This window comes from Strix uralensis, chromosome 1 (genome assembly GCF_047716275.1).
Source record: "Strix uralensis isolate ZFMK-TIS-50842 chromosome 1, bStrUra1, whole genome shotgun sequence".
Taxonomy (NCBI): Eukaryota; Metazoa; Chordata; class Aves; order Strigiformes; family Strigidae; genus Strix; species Strix uralensis.
Genome location: NC_133972.1, coordinates 104118252 through 104137680, shown reverse-complemented (window position 1 = coordinate 104137680; position 19429 = coordinate 104118252). Strand labels below are relative to the sequence as shown.

The 19429-nt window shown below is 39.1% G+C and overlaps 1 protein-coding gene across 4 annotated transcripts in view; it reads left to right on the top strand.

Annotated features, from left to right (window-relative positions):
• The window catches only part of LPCAT1 (lysophosphatidylcholine acyltransferase 1), a 74178-nt gene extending 57091 nt beyond the window's left edge, over window positions 1-17087 (top strand). For all 4 annotated transcript variants that reach the window (XM_074875952.1, XM_074875942.1, XM_074875928.1 and 1 more), the window contains 2 exons: window positions 1877-2015; window positions 7847-17087. In XM_074875952.1, the coding sequence (XP_074732053.1) occupies window positions 1877-2015; window positions 7847-8031 (324 nt within the window). In that variant the 3' untranslated portion in view covers window positions 8032-17087. The remainder of the gene's footprint in view (window positions 1-1876; window positions 2016-7846) is intronic.
• Window positions 17088-19429: the final 2342 nt, after the last annotated feature.

The following is a 19429-nucleotide window of genomic DNA, read 5'->3' as shown; positions in this document are numbered from 1 at the left end:
CCGAGTTCCCTGGTTAATTGCAAAATATAAAGTTAACTGTAGAGCTGCAAAGAAGTTCTATGCATGTATTAAGAAGGGGAAGCAGTCAGCAAGGGGAAGCAGGTATGGCTCATTTTATCCCACTAGTGATGATTGGAAGGGTTAAAAAAAGTCTTGAGCTGAGGAAATTTTGCTTACAGTATTCTAGAAAAAAGGGAAAGAGAACCTTTAGGTGTGTTTTTTTTTTTTAATCCTTTCTTCCCTTCTGTCATGGGTTCATGTACAGTAAGATATTTACACAACTTATTCGGAGCCATTGAAGGATCTAGCCAGTTCATGAATGTGTGACTTTGAACAGGTGCTGTCCTCTGCCATGTGCTACCTTTTGGAAGGCACTTTGTCATTTGTTTTCAGGGATCAAGTGCAACATTTCATGTAGCTGAACAAGTTTTCAAAGTGGAAGTGTTTAGTATATGGCTTGAAGAACTTGAAAATATAGAGGAGTTACTGAGCCACCAGATTTCTAAAGTGGTGGGCAATTTAAAGAGAAGGGGGGATTATGGCAATCAAGTGTAAGAGCAGCACTCCAGTGTAAGTGCTACGCATGCTCCCTTCCTAACTGCTAAGTTAACTAAAGGGTGTTTTAAATCTTGCCGATATGATGCTTGTGAGCCTTACCATCAAGTATCACCTTCTGACTACTTGATCTGTGAAGATAGCGGAGGTTTTGTTACACAAGTGTCTTGTCCTTGGCCCTACTCCTTGTGAAACTGTGTGTAGGTTAGGTGCTAGGGAGGAAAAGGCAAGATTCCTGATGTGAGCATGAATGTTGTCTTCTACAGAACTTCAAATTTTTTTATTCCATTGAGGTGTGCTGTCTTATGACAGCAACTTCTGGTTTTGTGTGAAAAATGCATCCTCATACCCGTTTTGTTCAATCTCATCAGTTCCCACCTTCTCAATGACATAGAGAAACTAAAAGGAAGTTTCCAAAATAGCATTTTTTACATGGTTGAATATTTGCAGTGTTGTCATGCTTGAAAATGAGTGAAGGATGTTTCAAAAACTCTTCTGTCTCAATTTCCCCCGCACAAGCAAATTGAGTTATTTTAGAAAGTTGAATGAAGCTGTATTTATTACAGATGTTTTGAAATATTCAGGTCCTTTTTCCAGGGGAAAACACTGTACATATATAAAGATAGAATGAGACTATGTACAATTATTTTTAGTTATCAATATCCTGTCAGTAGTAAAGCTAACTCTTTCTGTGAGGAAACTCATTGCTTTAGGACTTAAGAATATTCGAATTATTATTTTCTAGAATAAGTGTTTGTAGAAAATGATAGGCCCATTACTATACGGGGTAGGATTCTCCCGATTAATATAACGTCATTTAGATGTAGGCATTTTATGCAAACTGGCTGTCAAAATCGGTTGGACTTTGGTCAAAGAATCTTGAGTTTTACATCTGACCAAGTGGAAACAGTATCTGCTTTAGGCTGACCTAAATATATCTCCTGATTCCACAGACTCTTGGAGTTTGGACACGTAGCTCAATGGACTAAAAATTATTCTCAGTTACATATCTACAAAACATGTTAGTGTTAAACAGCCTTGTCTCTAAATATCACTGAAATTCCAGTGTTTATGCATGTAAACATAGGGAGTTTTTTCTGAATATAGCAAGCTTTACTTTCTAAGTGTACACAGGTGAACTAATAATCAATGCTATCTCTTACCCTGCCTAATCAGAAATCCTTAATAGATCACATCAATCTGAGAATGATTAGAATTTCCAATACCAAATTTTAATTTTGCATAACTTCTTAGTATGGTGCTGTTTACAGGAGTTAGCATTCAGCTTTGCAATGATTTATCTTGCTGTCTTGATTCATAGCTGTACCAGTCAGAAAATGGCACTATAACAGAAGAGGATTTAGCTCATATTCTGAAGACGGCCATGGGTGTGTCACAGATTAATGTTACACATCTTTTTAGAGCTGTAGATGAAGAAGAAAAAGGAGAGATTACGTATGGTAAGTATTTTAAGTGGATCTGAACTGTTGCAAAATGTCAAAGTTGTCTGAACTCATGTTGATATACAAACCAGGTATATTTTTATTAAACTTTACCTTTTTTGTTGACTTCAGTAGTGATGAAAGCACTGCAGACAAAGTAAATTTACATTTTAAAAAAAAATGTTTGTTTCACCTTTAATATCAAATGTCATATGTCATGTCTACATGTTTTTAGAGGTTTTCCCTTCCACGTTAAGTCAGGCAATACCTGGATTAGCTCTTTCAGCATATTCTGTTCTGTGACTTCCATGTATGTGAATATGTATTTTCAAGACAGTTATCTTGGCTCTGTCCTGTTGTTTTGTCTATTGTATCTGTTCCTCACTATTTCTGCCCTCCTGGAGTATAGGGGGATGTAAGACTTTCTACTCCCATAATAATTTCTCAGCCTGTTGGAAAATAAGTCACGAGTGTGGGGGGTAGGAAATGAGAGGGTATTAACCAGGCTGCTCAATATGTAGTCTGTAATGCAGGTGATACGGAGGCGAGAAAGTTGCATTTGAAAAATTGTGAGATACGGGTGAATAGATTATGCTGGGAATCAATGTACTTGTGTTTTACTTCAGATTCTTCATCTTTTATGCAGTAAGGTTCTAAATATAGTTGTATCATTTAAGTATGAACTGAGTTGTTGATAGCCAGCGTATCATATCTCCAGTAGAAGTGCTTATGACATGCCCTGTTTTAGTGCTTTTCCTTCAGGATAATCAGTATGTATTTAATTTGTAAAAATCTTACAAATTAAGACATCGGTGTTCACAATTTCTACAGTAGTGGCATGATTTAATCCCGGCCGGCAACTAAGCGCCATGCAGCCATTTGCTCACTCCTCCCCTTCCCTGGTGGGATGAGGAGGAGAATTGGCGGAAGGGGGGAGTAAAACTCATGGGTTGAGATAAGAACAGTTTAATAATTGAAATAAAGTAATATAATGATATTAATAATTGTAATGAAAAGGAATATAACAAAAAGAGCAATAAAACCCAAGATGGACAAGTGATGCACAGTGCAGTTGCTCACCACATGCTGACTGATGCCCAGCCAATCCTGAGCAGTGATTGGCACCCCCTGTCTGTCTTCCCCCAGTTTATATACTGAACATGATGTCCTGTGGTATGGAATATCCCTTTGGCTCACAGAGGTCAGCTGTCCTGGCTGTGCTCCCTCCCATCTTCCTGTGCACTTGCTTGCTGGCAGAACATGGGAAACTGAAAAGTTTTTGTCTTAAGATAAGTGCTACTTAGCAACAACTAAAACATCAGTGTGTTATCAACATTATTCTCACACTGAATCCAAAACACAGCACTGTACCATCTACTAGGAAGAAAATTAACTCTATGCCAGCTGAAACCAGGACAACTAGTAATACCTATGTTTCAATCATGCAATATGTGCTAAAGCTTCAACTGTAGAACTATTTTAGAGTTATGGAATGAGAATCATTGCCACCACCCTCCCCTTTTTTCCTGACTGCTACATCTTGCCTCCTTGATTCCTGCTGTGCTACCCCTTTCCTTTCTGTACCTCTCTGTCAGTAATGTCCCCAGCATTTCCATGTCCATCCTATGTTATTGTCTTTTTCCTGCATATCTCTTGTTTCCCAACTCATTTGGGTGGTGACTCAATTCTTCTCTGCACCACAACCCCCCACCCCCCCCAATCACCAGCTTCAAAAATACCAGCACAGAGTCAAAGCTGGTAAGCCTAGCAGAACTCTAATTTTGGCACACTTCATTGTTTGAGAATACCTACGTTTGAAATAGTGTACAAGTAAACTCAGACCAGTTCATGTGAGCTACCAAAGAATGAATATTTTAATATCCATCTTTAATAGTACTTAGTTGCATTTAAACCTGCACTTTACCCCGAGTGGTCATGGTATGTTCCCACCACATGAAAATCTAGGCCACTGAGCCACAGCAGTGGCCACTGAAGTGCTTAGCTCTCATTTTTGCTATTTTATTTCCTGCAGTCAAGAGTAGTCTTTTGTGAGGCTACACAAAGCAGAATGGTGTTTACATCATTTCTTTGAAACTTTGCTTGGATCTTTTTCTGAGAGAAGTGCTCATTTTATAATGTAAACATTGCACTGAGATTTTTAATGTATCTGAAAGCCTAATAGTAAGAATAAATGTCCAGTTTATTGTGGTAGAGAATTAGAAGATGAACTTTTAGTATGCATTTCTATCTTGAAAGTTCTTTCTGTAAGTATGCAATCTCTTGCCTTTCATGAGAATATGTGCAACTTTCCACATGCTCAATTTATTGCACTTAAATACTGACAAAGGAGAGGTGGAAAATTTGCAAACTGCACCTTTTCTGAAGTCATTGTCCAGACAAGTTCTGAGAAATCAAAACTTTGTATCCAGTGGAAGAGTACTGACATTACTTTGGATACACACAGCAGAGCGTCTGCCCACAAGCTCCTCCTTTCTAGAGTGTTTAGAATGTGAAGCAGGAATCTTAAGTCTTCAGTCTTACTTGTAAAAACAAAAAATAAGATATCCAAACTATAAAACCTACATTGCTGCACATATAGCAGAGTCCTTGAAGCCAGAGATCTCATCCCAAAGGTAGAGCTCAGGTTGCAGGTAAACAGAATAGCCAATAGCAAAATTGAGATTTTTATAACTACATTGATAATGTTGGATCTGAATTGTTAGAAGTCCAGATTTTTGTCACATGTTTAAAAATACACAAAGATCTGTGTATAGTTTCAGTTCTCTTAAGCAGTGTGCTGTTGGCTTAACTGTTTAGATGCACCTTGATTCCAAAGCTCATCCCTTCACTGTAATCTAGAGAGAGGCAAGATTTCTTCATCTTAAGACATGATTCTGGAGAATTTGAATAGGTTTTGTAGGAGGGTATCGCAAATTCTAAGAAGCTGTCCACCTGCTTTTGATAGACAAATGATGACTGTGAAAGTGTTCTGAAGACTCTGCCTTGCTTGCCGGTAACAAGAAAAAAGGGGGGATTGGCAAAATTGTGAATATCCATATGGATGAACATTCAGAGAAGGAAGAATTATTTGTTCTTTAAAACGTAGTATCCTTATATTAACTACAGGATTATCCTGTTAAGTTCCTGTACACTGAAGTAATTTATAGCTGAGGGGGAACAAAAACTAGAGGAGATGCATGAACATACAGCTTCAGTCAGGAGCATCAAGTAGTGGGAGGGTATTGCAAAGGCAGGAGAAAAACCTCTTGAAGTTCTTGCAGTACATATGCATATTTAATGCAAAAGTATAGACAGCAGTCTTAAAGAACTCCACTTTGGATTCTTTCCTTCTTTTTGTCTCTTTCCTCTAAGTAGGGACAGGAAGTAAAATTACTTTTTTCCCCCCAAGTAAATGACTAAGGCGATCTTTTCCTCCAGACAAATGCTTCACAGTTGCTTTAAGTTTGAGCTCCAGATGAGATCTGTGATTAGAAATAATGCTGGAATAGCTCATTCTTCCTACATCACCTTGTCTCACATTTCTGATGAATGAGGCAAATGGGATCCCAAGCACTTTTCTTTAGGCTCTGCTTTGTAGGACTTGTTTCAGCGAGACCCAAAATGTCTATTTGCTGTGATCTATCAGAAACATTATCCTGTTCAATTCAGTCCTCCCTGGAATCTGAGGTTTTTCATTTGGATCCAGTACTGATAAAACATTGGGGGATGGATCCTGACAGAGTTGTCAGGATGCCAATTTTGGAGGTAGACTATTGTACTTCTCTGAACAACTCCTTCAAGGGATTTTCTGAATTTATTTTCTGAAAGGACACAGTAGCTTTTTGAAGAATTACTTAGAATGGCATCTACAGTAAATATTATAGTCTTTCCCATGCAAAAAGGACTACGCTTAATGTGACTTGTAAAAGCATCTTTTGTACTGTTGGTTGAAATTTTTATAGTTATCTTACATTATTTGGGCTAACTATTAGAATGACATGACCTTTCCCAAAAAAGACTGTTTTTTCAGTCATTAATATGACACACACATTATATGTGTTGTTACAAAAAGGAATAGATCCTTGGGATGGGTTTAAAGCGTCCACGTGAAAAAAGGAAATGCTTTCATGGTTCTGCTGCAGGCCAGACCCAGTTAAGGTTGATAGCTGATTGCTCTTTCCTTTTTAGCTGCAGAAAAATATACTCCATTGGATTCACTGAATGTGCTTAACTGATTCTGATGGATCAGTTTGCACTCAAGCGTTTCTAATATATTATTGCAACTACTACTCCTGTTAAATATTTTCAATATAAAAGAAAGTTCTACATTTCCTTCTTGAAAAAGGTCAGATGCATCACATCCCTTGGTATGAGATTTTTTTTTTTAAAGTTGAACTTGCATTAAATATTATTGAAAGACAAACTTTTCCTGTATGCATTTTCAAGCACTTAAGCTGTTCTTCCCCACCCCTCCCCCCCCCCCCCCCCAAGACTTTATCATTTACGTGATCAATCATCCTGTTGTACATACAGGTTTTTCAACATAGATAGTAGTACTGGTTTTCATGGCCTGAGCGCCATCAGGTTTTGTTGAAGCTACAGGGTGCAAAATACTTTAGGTCCATAGAAACTGTGGATAAAGGATACCAAATTTTTGTATGCAGAGGGATGAAGTTGTTTATTGCATTCTCCCTACCTATCCCTCTGCAGCAGTTCGGAGGCAGGGTTGACCTACAACTTCAGTGCCCTTGTGAGCCAAATGACATTCCCTGGCCCTTTGCAATATTGAGAGAAATGTGTTGTCTCAGAGAAGGGTAGCAGAGAGGTGGCTGTGGTAGTTCCCATCTTCCACACCAGCCCAGTTGTGCCAGAAGGAACTGGGTGTCACTCCTCTGGTTCCTTCAGCTGTCATCTGCGCTGCACACCAGGGAGCTCACAGCATCGTCTGATCATGAGCTCTTCTGGGATAACGCGGTGAATTTGAGTGGGCCATGTGTGATAGATACACTGTAGGTGACTGACTTGGTGATAATGTTCACATCCAGCTTCTTCCAGTGTCAGTTTACATTATAAGAATAGCTTCTTATGACTTGGATCCTGTACAGTATCTTGTGTTCAAATCATGTCTGAATAAACAGTCATATGGGCAAATTGCGACAAGGCTTCAATGTCTGATTTTTGACACAGAATGTTACTTTTTCATGTTAAGGGTTCCCCACTCCCTCAAGAACTAATCTTGCTCTTTTTATTGTCTTATTAGTATCCAACATTAAAATCAGTTTTTTTCATAATATGTTACAAATTCATTATCTTCTCACAATATTATTCTCTAAAATATTAGGAGTTTTGAAACGCTGAAATCTTGAAAGCGGAAGGCAGCATTGACAGCTGCTGTTAGGTTGAAGAGAATTATGAGTGCAGAGCATTAAAGGGCATGTTTGCAAAAGACTTCCCAGATTTTAAGAAATGACTGCTCTTGGTGTTCATTCATTGTTCCTCAGCTGGAGGGCTTCTGCCCTTCCCCCAGCGAACAGTGAAATGCTATGTCAGGGCATGTGGTGCTCCTCATGCGTTTTAGTGCAAATCTGAGTCTGTTTATCCCTTCACCATAGGAGCTAAGTTCTGGTCTGAAGTGTTTTAAGAGGGCTTAGATAACTTTGCGGCATCTCAGCTCTGGAGATGTGGTAAACTTCTGCTGAGCAGCTAAAACAAGCTATGGGGATAGCATTATGCTAACTGCTGCTATTTTTCTCCAAAGTGATCATGTGATTATATATGTGTAAGTATTCAAATTTAGCATCCTTCTGTTTCAAAGAGCTGATTCTGTGTAACAACAATTTTTTTTTTAGATGACTTCTACAGATTTGCTGAATTGCACCCACACTTTGCAGAAGACTATCTCTATGCTGATCAGATGGGAGCTGAGAGTGGCTTGGAGACTTCATCTCTTTCTGCTCCTAATGGTATCTGTACTGACTTCAGCCCTGAAAACGCTGAAGATAAAAACAAGCCCATGCAGAAGAAACTGAATTAACACTACAACTGTTACCTTCCTCTCCTGGTGAGAGGATTGTCTTTTCTTGGGATTTTCATAAGTCACTCCAACTATACAGCAAATACCAGTTTTGTGTGTGAAAGTTCTACCTTAATACTGTTCTTTGAATCATATGTGCTATATTTAACAACATGTTCCAGATTACTTTGGGGAAGGTGTTTTTATTTTTTTCAAAAAGGTCTTTGAAAGGCGAAAATGTGAATGTGTTTCATTATTAATGTTCATATTTAAAAGGAAGCGGCACAGTTATTTATATTCCATTGGCTAGTTTCATGTACAAAGTGTCGCACAAACTGTGCATGTATAAAGAAACTGTAGCTACTATGGTGTTAAGTGCACTTTGGTGATTAGTGTTTTCCCTAGTTATGGGGATGTTTATTTGGGGCCAAACTTTGCTGTCCATATTTGCATAGTCAGTCTTGTTGATTTCAGTGGGATTATTCTCTTGAGCAAGGCAAGCATATTTTGGCCCTTTGTTTTGGTTTCAGTGAACAGTTTGGAAACAATAATGCAAAAACTTGCTAAGGATTACTTTTTATTGTCAAATGACAAAATTGTTTCTCTTTCAGTCTATTCCATGGTAGAATGAAAAGGGTCCTTATCCCTCACCCCAACACTTTTCTACTGTAATCTTCCAGATGCAATTAAACGTGATTTTTTTCCAAACTGACATGCCACATACTGTTTGCAAATACATGACAAAACTGTTTGTGCTTTTCTCTTACAATCGATTCAAATCGTGTCCACCTAGCATTTAAATGGGAGATGTTTACACAATTGTATTTAATCTAGGTTTATCGGGAATCACAGGTTTCTTTTGTAGCAAGCTTGTATACACAGATAATTTAGCATGGAACGTATTATGAAAACTTTGTTGTATCAGCACAAATTTGAAAAGGTTGCAGTTACTTCAAGACCAAGCCAGCAACAAGTTGCAGAACATCCTGAAGAAATGCTAGTTAAATCTCTATAGCAACATTACATATACTGCATATAACGTATATGGAGCTTAAAATAGGTTAGAAGTGTTTAAAAAACAACAAAACAACCTAAACCACTTTTGTTGTTAAAAAAAAACAACAAAACAACCGAAAACACTTGTATTAGTAATGTTTCTTATCTTTCCTTTTGCAAAGCCAGATGCCTTAATTAAAGTGGAGGTCTCAGAGAAAAATATATATTATTATAAAACCACAGAGCTTCACTGATTAGTAAATGTGACAAAAGCCTCAAGGAGTAGGAGGGAGGACTCTGTTCCAAAAGAACTCTGATGGCAACTCTACTTCCAAACAAACAAAAATACTTTCAAATCATTTCTCTTACTAATTTTGTATGGCTGTGCTAAAATATGATGGTTTTGTGATTGGAAAACTGTTGAGATTTGAATCTTCGACATGTTAGAGTGATTTGAAAGGAAGGAATTTTAGCAAAAGAAAATCTTATTACCAAATGCTTTTATTACTGTTTTTTAAATAGCAGGTGTTTTAAAGCTCATGAGGATGTTGGAATGTGTCCTTAGAAATCCCTGACTGTATGTGGCAAGTCTCCAAACCAAAACTGGCTTTAATAGAAAGGATATGGGGGGAAAAAAATGTAAGAAATTATGCTTCCTGTGGGGTATGTGGAGGTAAGTCCTCCTTTGGAGGTAATAATTAAATTTTTGATTTATCTAGGTAATGCATGCTGGGCTGACAGGGCTGCAGCAGACTGGCAGACAAGATTTGAATTAAAACTGATCACAAAAAATAGGAGAAATGGTTTGGAAAATTAAGTCATGTAAGGAACTACACTTAGGTAGAAATAGCTGCATAAAGAGGAGGGAGTAAGTATTGCTGCATAAAACATGGGGCAACGATGGTATAGAATATGACAAACTAAGCACTGTTAACTCATTGCTGCAGAAAAGATACTCGTTGTAGTGGGATGCATCAACAGCGTAGCCTTTGAGAAGCATGGTGGTATTTCTGTGTTACCAAGGTGTGGTAAGGCCTTACCTGAACTACCTGTCCATGTTGGAGCACCTGAGAAAGATGGGGAGTAGTTGGATAGGGTCTGGAGGACAGAAAGTGCTCAGAGATCAAAAGTATTCTTTAATCCAAAGAAGGAGGAGACTGAAGGAAGATGTGAAAACAGTCTTCAGATATGAAAAAAGTTGCTAAAGAGAAGATAGGAACAGTCTTTTCTCCATGTTGATGGTAGATACAGTCTGTTCACTTCAAAGGCAAGTTAAGTGTTAGGAGAATTTCTTTACAATACACCTAGTTAAGGTAAGAGAATGGGTTATTCCAGGTGGGTTGAGGAGCCTTTCTTCACTGGAGGTTTTGAAAACAGAACAGGCAGACAGCTAAGGTGGAGACATTGTTGAGATTTTGTTGATCATGCCCCAGGGTCATAGGGATACGTCCTGAGGTCTACTTTCTGTGATGATACAATATGTATTTTAGTTGGTATGTGAGGGAAGGCACATGAGCTGTAGTCTGGGCCTATCACATCTCCTCTACAAGACTCTTTATGGCATGTGACTTAAGCTGGCTAAGCTATCTCTTGTTTGTGTGTGACCTTGGGAATGTGAGAATCTCAGAGTGCAGGGGATGAGATAGATTTCCCTGAGACACATGTCTGAAAAGAAGGAAGAGGTAAGCGTAGTATCCCATGGACAACTTTGAGGTGAGAGCTGCTCCAGAAGAAGAGATGTTCCACACCTGTGAAAGAGCGAAGCAAACTTACTGAATATGAGCGTGCCGAACTCGCACGATGGTGTGTGTAACATGGGGATCTGCCTTCTGAAAACCAAAGGGTTCATTTGGTTTCATATTTGTTTTGGTGAGGGAGATGTGTTCACATCGTGGTGAGTGTAATAGCTGCGCTTGCGTGCACCTAAGCTGTGCAGAGTGTTTGGGCTGAAGGGTGCTGCAGCCTACAGCAGACAGGCCCTTACATGCCAACTGCCTGGTGAAGAGGCGCTGGAAGCTGTGTGCGTCGGTGAGTTCAGTCCAGAGCTGCTGCTGCTGCTGAAGAAGGCTGGTGACCAGCACATTGTTTCCTTGGTGAGCAAGTACTCTTGGTGGAAGCAACCACTTAAAAAAACAAACCCCACCAAACCACAAAACAACACTTAGATTCTGTAATGAATTGCGATGCTCCTTCTTTTGTGAGATTGTTGAACAAGGTAGAGACATAATAGGATGAATGATAGGGTGAAGCCCTGACCAGCCTGCATGGAAACATTGTTAGATCATGCATAATTTCACAAAAACTGAGATTAATGAATATAATTCAGGTGATTTTAGCATCTGTAGAATATAAGGCTATAATATTAGACTGCCTTGCAGTGACAGAAAAGCCATGTTACCGTAGGGTGGTAAACAGACTTTACTGAGGCTGAGACCTGTAACATACTGCATTACTGCAGCAATGTTCATTACAACTTATCTATCAAACTCCAACTGCTGAAATGTTTTAGTAGTTCCACATAAGTAGCCTTTTTAAAAGGCACCTGACTGTGGAATAGCTGGGTTGTGACAGTCAAGTTTCAGTGGCTTGCTGCAATGTCAGGGTAGAAGTGAAAGCTTGTTTTCCCCTCCACCAAATGTTGACATGTAAATGCTTTCAATTAAAGTATCACAGATTTTTACAAACACATTGTTTTATTTTAACTGGTGATATCAACAGACCCTAAATTTACAGGGAGACGTATGAAGAAATTATTTCAGTTCTTTGCAACAAATTAATCTTACACAAAAAAATGCAGGGGTGTGAAGGCATGACACTTCTGATGAGCATTTTGCTACTTTTATGTAATGCTGCCATGCCTTGCCAGTAGAGCTCTTGCACCAGACTGAATGTTTACATATTGTCTGAGATCCCCAGCCAAAGCTTTGCTATTCTGATATGCTTGAACAGTATGCCTCTATTTCAAATGTATTTAACACAGAAACCCACAAAATCCAAGACACCTAAAAAGCGTCTTTTTTTTTTTTTTTTGCTTCATTTGTATTTCTTCGAACATAATAAAACCCCACTAAAACCAAATGAATGTTTAGGAGGTGCAAAGCATGTTTAAACCATTGTCTCTACCACAGTAAGGCAAGTACAGATACACTTAAAAGGCATTATCAGCAATTGGTAAGCCTTACAGAGAAATTAGGTTGTACACTTAATTTTATACCAGTGAATTACACTGTATGTTTCAATGCATTTATTGTAGCTAGAATAATCTTACTATGATTAAAAAGCAGCCGGGCATGTGTGTGTGTTTGCTAATCCTACTTTGAAGGTATAAATCCTTAGGTCACAAAAGTTGAAAAGAAGACACGTGTGCAGTAGGGAAGCAATGCAACCGCTTTAGAGGCAAAGCTGCTGCAAGTAAACAGCTAAGTTTTGTACTTGGCGGTTTCTTAATATTTTCATGCAAACTAAATAGGTTTGTTAGCTAGTTTAAGCACTGGGCTGGTTGGAATATTTTTATTCATAAAATGTACACATTTTTCTGGAAAAAGGATTGTTGCACTTCAACATCTGGATAGTTTGATAAATTTTTTAAAGCAGGTGTGTTTGTATTTATGAGCTCCCTTACAAGGCCATCTTTGGTATTGCCATTAAATTATTCTTCCTGTTTTTATATTACCATGTGGTAAGTACAGCTTTTCATATTAACTATTTTAGTCACATTCTGCTCTCTGCTCCTTCAAAAATAGTATTTAAAAAAAATAAATAAAGAATAAAAGTTGCAGCACATGCTGTAGATCCCATGATCTCAGAAAAGCACTGTAAGGACAGCTTTGCATATATTATGAGACTGAACTAGAATGGAGAGAAAAAAAAATCTGGTTAAAAACTCAGACCAAGACAGATTAATTTTCCTTTAGGTTAGAGTGAGTGTGGGTCATAAGACCTTATGAAATGTTGCATTCTGCTTAACGTGAAGCCTCTTTTTCTTTCTAGCAGCATGTTCATGAGTGTTTTAGAATTAAGAGATTACAAATATGTTGGCCAAGAGTTTTACATTAGCAAAACTTAAGTTCGTCTCCTAAACTCATATTGAAGCACCGAGTTTCCCTGTGAACTTCACATGGTTTGTTACTTTTTAGGTATCTGAACTTTAGCTAATTTGGAAAACTTAAATTATCTAATTAATATGGCTAGATCCTTTACAAAAAAGAAGGGAATGTAGGTCCAACAGTTCAAATGGAAAGTAAGAATTTGTCATCAGTGCCACTGATAATTAGTTATTAATTAAATTATTAATTAATCAGTCCAGCAAAACTGAGATCTGTTTCACAGATGAGCAGGATGACTGACACTGTCATTCAGGTAATTTTGCAGTCCTGGGTAGGTAGAAATTAAGCCAGCTGTTCTTCAGTCAGAGGATGATTTCTTGAAAGTACTGCAGCATCATGTATCCAAGCAATGTCTAGGTCCCTGGCAGCGCAGCCAGTGACGTTTCATCTGTTCTCCCTGCCTTTTTCCTTTGAAAACTGGAAAAAAGTATTCAAACCGTGACAGGAACCTCGTAAGACCTCCTTCAGCTCCACCTCAGAGGAACAAACACAATCGTTCTGTGCTACAGCTAAGGCAGTGAACTGGGTATACATGTTAGTCACCAACACACTGTGATCAAAACCTGCATGAATTATATAATATTGAGGTAAAACTACTGAGAGAATGCAGCAGCAAACAGGTCAGCCATTAAATGTGCCTGGAGTTCTGTCTGTGAGTATTTCCTGCATCTCATAGTGATCGAGTTAAGCCAGTCTTTCCCTAGGAAACCTTTCAGGTTTGTTTCAAGATTGTAATTACTTTGACTTTTACAAGTGGAGGAGTGATTTGTTTTGTAGAAAACAGCCGCTTTTTCCCCAGATGGTATGATGTGCTTTATCATGTGTAATGGGATTAAACTGAAGTGGGTGATACCAAGAGAGCAGAGTATTTAAGAGGCTTACAAAATGGAGGGTTTATGTTTCTGTGAAATAGGCTGAGACCTTTTTGCAGCAGTTGACACCCTGCCTAGATTGACTTCCAAGTTTGTTAGGAAAAATAATTTTACTAGTTGTGTGATGGCAGTGGCTGGTTATTCCATTTTCTTTAGCAAAGTGGCAGAGCAGAGTACTCCTGTGCAGGCTAACTTGGGGAGGCCATCTGTAACCAGTAAAGACGTATTTGCAGTTTCAAATGATCAGTCTCCAGGAATGGAAACAGTAAAATCACCTTAGCACAGATTGCACCTGAGTAAATTAATCCTGTTAATTAACTTATGTGGGGGTTGGGGTTTTTTTACCAACATAATTGTCATGCTTTTTTATTCTGAGCTAAATTACACAGGGCCGTATGAACATCAGAGCTCATTTGAGGTTAGCTTGAGGATCTTGGAAAAGGTGCTGCATGATAATCTGTCAGTATAGTGTTAAGTTTCAGTTTTTTCACTGTGACCAAAAATGACAGAAGGAAGAGAAAAGTCATAATGACTTTTGCAATATTCTATTTTGATATCATGAATGGGGTGTTATTTGAGAGTGCCAGTTCTGAGGCAAAGGGCCAGCTGGAGAAAAATCAGGCTGAACTTCTGGTCCTGAACCAGCAAGCAGAAAAGCCTATCAAGGCTAGCTTTCACAAGGCAAAGCTTTCACCGTGCAGCAGGCCTTTTCCCATAGTAAAGCAGGACCTTTTCTGCCTCTTGGGCTGATGAATTCAGTCTTCTGTATCCCTAGCTCTTGCTCATGCTGTCTATTCTTTGTAGACATGTTGCAGCCTGAGGGAGACCTCGCTGCCTCTGAAGTGACATTCATGGACTTTCCTCCCTGAGCCATACACAGCAGGTGAATATTAAAGTCCTGTTCTGGTAATGCCACCCAAAACTAAGGGCCCGTGTGCTGCTTTAGCTTGTGCCTGCCGTTAGGTAAGGGCTTGCTTTTTCTTTTCCCACACTTAAACCATTGCAGGTGTGTCCAGATAACAGCAGGTCTGAAGGAGCTTATGAGATTCTCCTTGTTCCTATGGTCAATAAGAAATTAAATTTAGAAATCTAGTACAATGAAGCCTTAAATTGGATTGACTTCTGACTCGCTATGTCACTTTCAGTGCGTGACTGTTTGCTTTCAAGTTCTGAATGCAGCATCTATAAATGTGATAGCAAACAAAGTCTCCTCATGGATACTGAAGAAAGCTGAATCTCAGACACTTTTCATCCTACCATGGTACTGGAAATGAAATTCATCTGACGATAGGTTATTTCTAAGTCTATGAATGTATATGGGGAAAACCCAAATACATGTCTTTTATTCACTATCCAGCATGAAGACAATTTTGTATTTTAAATGCTAAAAAAAAACTTGTAAAGATCTTGTATGCCCTAAGTATATATTTTTGTCCTATGTTTTCTTTTATAATGAAGTTCAAGCAAAATATTTCTTATATTTCAGAAGGGATGTTTAGGTTAGCCAGTGCTGTGCTTTCCAGACTACAAAACCAGTTTTTAAGTAAACAACTAAAAATGAAATTGTATTTTTAAATATGTGGATTAGAATTCTTTAAGTTAAACATGTCTCCTTAGCAATTGTATATACTTAGACAAAAAGCAAAACCTTTGCAGCTGCTTGTCTATATGGTTGTTTGTGTTTGGTGATTTGTTTATATTGCTTTCTTAAATTGCTCTAAGGGTAATAAGAGCTTTATGTAAATCAGTAATGTTAGAAATAGAAGTAAATTTCTTGAGAAGTGGTAGATTTTTGTTTCCTGGAGGAGGACCAATACTGAACATCTGCTAACCTTGTATTATGTACTATACAACTTCAATGTTGCAGCATTGTGCTGAAAGCATTTGGCATCTGTTCAATGGGACCACTTTCTAACCTTTTTTGTAATTCCCAGCATCTCTCCAGGTGTGCAAGACATTTCTAATTTGATCATAGGTACTAGTTCATGGTTTTGGATGAATAAAATCAAGTTACCAACAAGCTGAGAAATAATCCAGGAAAAAAAAGTTTTTTTGTTTTCTTGAATTATTGTTAAACTTGCATTGATGATATAATTTATGTATTTTGGAAAAAAATATTGTTATGTTTTTGAACACACTTGAGAATTTAAATGCAGAAGCAAAAAAGTTAACCTTTTAAATGATCAAATATTGGAATTTTCTCTTACTGCTACTGAATCCAAGTTAGGCCCTGCCATGAAGAGGATGCTTTTAGTTGCAAACCTGTGCTGCCAGTGCAGGAAGCTGTTCTGTAGGAACTCACTTGCAAGGTATTACGTGCTTATTCCATCAGTGGTACAACTTCTGTTGACTTCAAGGCTGCTCAAGCAGACCTGGTGTGTTTAAAGACGCATAGTGGCTGCAAGCTCTTTATTATAATAGCCCTTGGATATGCAGTGTAAATCTGTAACAATATATAGTGCTACTGGACAATAATAATCTGAATGCGTACTTTCTGCTGTAAATTTTCCTCCTATGGCTCCTGTGGTATGTGTACATAGACTATTACCTTTGCACTGAACTGGCTATACTTCATAACTGAAAAGCAAAAGCAAGTAGTGTACTAAAGATGACTGTAGCTTGTGGTTCCAATTGTGGAAGTACTTTTGCTGAATGAAGAGTATAGCTTCAGTGCTACAAATTTGATTTTTATATTTTTTATTAACATGCATGGAAGACTGAGGATAATATTTTTTAAAAATAAACTTGCTTTTGTACATTTTTCAATGTTTAAAACTATATGATTTAACATTACCTCTGAATACCAGTGATCAGTCAATTCTTAAAGGAAATACCTCAATCTGAGCATTCTTTTCTTGTTAGTTGTCTGATAGGTTGAAATGGACTATAGCGTGTGATAAACTGAGCCAAATGATGTAGATGCTTAAACTATGCTATGTAAGTTGTATGATGATTTACAAAAGGGAACTAAATGATACACTACAAGTGTTGATGTGTAGTATACAATCACGGCTCAATCTGCCCAACTGGACATTTTCCTTATGAATGGCTTGTAAATTGAATTTTCAGCGTGAAGCCAAATTAAAAATGAAACAAAAAATGTTTGGGTTTCCTCTGAATTTTTTTTTTAGATTTCAGTTTTTTATAAACAACAAGGTTTACAATAAGGGACAGGATACAAATCGTAATTGTGAATAAGACTGTGTCCATATATGTGCAGGCATGCATTGTTGATGTACATTCTCTGTAGCAGCGTGTGTAGGAAAACAACGTTTGTTTACCTGACAACCTGGAGTATAAAATACAGGGTTTTAAGGGGTTTTTGTTTGGGTTTGGGGTGTTTGAGGTTTTTTTTGTGAGGGGGTGTGGTTTTTGTTTTCGTTATTAGTGGTTTTGTTTTGTTTCCCCTACTGATGACAGGGATATTGACTCCAGTTCTATTTTCTGTACCTAAAGAAGATCAAAAAAGATTCAGAAAAGGGGCTCCAGAAGTCTGGAGAACAAGTCTGTCTAAATTAGATGGCTGCTTTGTATCCTGGAAACAGACAAGAAGTGATCCAATACTCCAGATATCTACATACATAAGAAAATCATAACAGAGGATGGAAAAAGTCATAACAAGATGCAGTGGATATAAGCTGAACCATTAATATGAACATTTTAAAGAATACAAGTGAAACACTGGGGAAGTTTACCAGAGAAATAACATACATTCATCATGATACGAAGATTTGAAGGAAAGACTTGTTAATGTTTTTCTTAATGTCAGTCTCTAATTTCAAGCTATCAGGTGGATGCAGATTTTGAGTATGTTCTTTGGCCCAAGTCACATTAGTCATGCAGTGGTTTGTGTGAAAGAACAGACATCTGTAGGTGATAGCAAATGCATGTAACTTCATTCTGTGTAAGAAGAGAGATTGAATACACTATTTGTCCAAAACAGAATTTAATCTAGTTGTTTCTTCTTTCAGTGAAGTCCTACTAGTCATGCAGCAATGTGACACGCTTTATTATGAAGAAAACCTTTAAAACTTGAACCTTTTTTTGCCTAAATATATTTATCCTTTTTCTTCTGCTCTAAAATGCAAATAACTTATTTTCTCTATAGTTATGAAAGTAGATTATGCTAGAAAATGTTTAACTAATGCCAGAGGATGCTATCAGAATGCAGTACACTTTCACAAATTCTTACTCATTACAGAATGGAAGTGATTTACATTACTAATGAAATATTATGGATGTGTAAATGCACAAAATGCCTACCTGATACCATCTGGTTTTAACCCTGCTTTTTCCTGCTGCTTGCCAGGGTAGCGAGTCCTACCAGAAGTGACAGGGTATAGCCCTGGCTTTGCTCTGCCCTGGCGGCAGAGCCCTCCTTTACTGCTCCTGCCCCTGTGCTGCTTTGTTCGACAGGGAGCTGGTGGGGTCTGAAGCCAGCCCTTCCTTGCTGCTGCCTTGTTTCGGCATCTTTTCAGGTGAAACTCTCACATCATGCCCTCTTCTTCCCCACCCTCATCTTCCCACCTTTCTCCTGCTACTCTCCACTACCTTCTTCTCTTAATGAAGGTATCCATTTTCACCTTCCCCTGTGGTATTTCCAAGCTGAGCTGCCGGGGCAGTCATCTCTAACCCATGCTTGTGCCTTTTCTGCCTCCACCTACCTTCTGCCCAAAGCCCTCAGCCGAGGTGTACTTGAGGTATGTACCCAAGTCACCACTTTCTTCTGTTGACAGCAGGCGAGCTGATGTGAGGGCCACAAGAACCGCTCCTTTCTTACTCCTAGCGCAGGGCCTGGAGGAGCGTTCTCAGGTCCCTTGAGGGGCAGCGTTTGGTAGCTCAGGCCTTTGGGCGCAGAGCGTGGTGGGGCTTGGCCCCTGTGCTGCCCGGGGGCCGCTTCCCTAGTTGCTGATGGATGGACACGGGTCCCTTATCTCCTACTGCCACCGCCTGTAGGTGTTTGCTCCTGTTGCTCCTTTCCTTTCTCTACTTTCATTTTTTTCTTCATATTACACTACTTTTCAGTCTCTACCAAAAGTAGTTTGGGGTTAGACAGGTGAGGGATTTTTTTTTTTTAATTATTTTGTAACAAGTCCTAAGCAGGCTGTGCTGTGCCCCTCTCGGCGCTGGCTCCGGGTGAGGGCACAGCGCCACCCCGGAGCCTCCTCTCCCTCTTCCTCTCCCTTTATCCCCCCCGGGGCTGCCTCTCCCCTCACGGACTGGGCCCTCCCTGGACCCCAGTCGATGCGAGGGGCCCTGCGGAGCCGCGGGCGCCCGGCGGGAAGGGAGCGCGCCGGGCTGGGGCCCTCAGCGCCCGCTAGCGGCGGCGGGCGCGGCCCCGCTGACGTCACGCCGTGACGCCCCTGCCCGCCGCCGGTTGCTAGGCGGCGAGGCGCAGTGCTTCCTCCGCCCGCCGGAAGTGACGCATGAGGCAGTGGGGGCGGG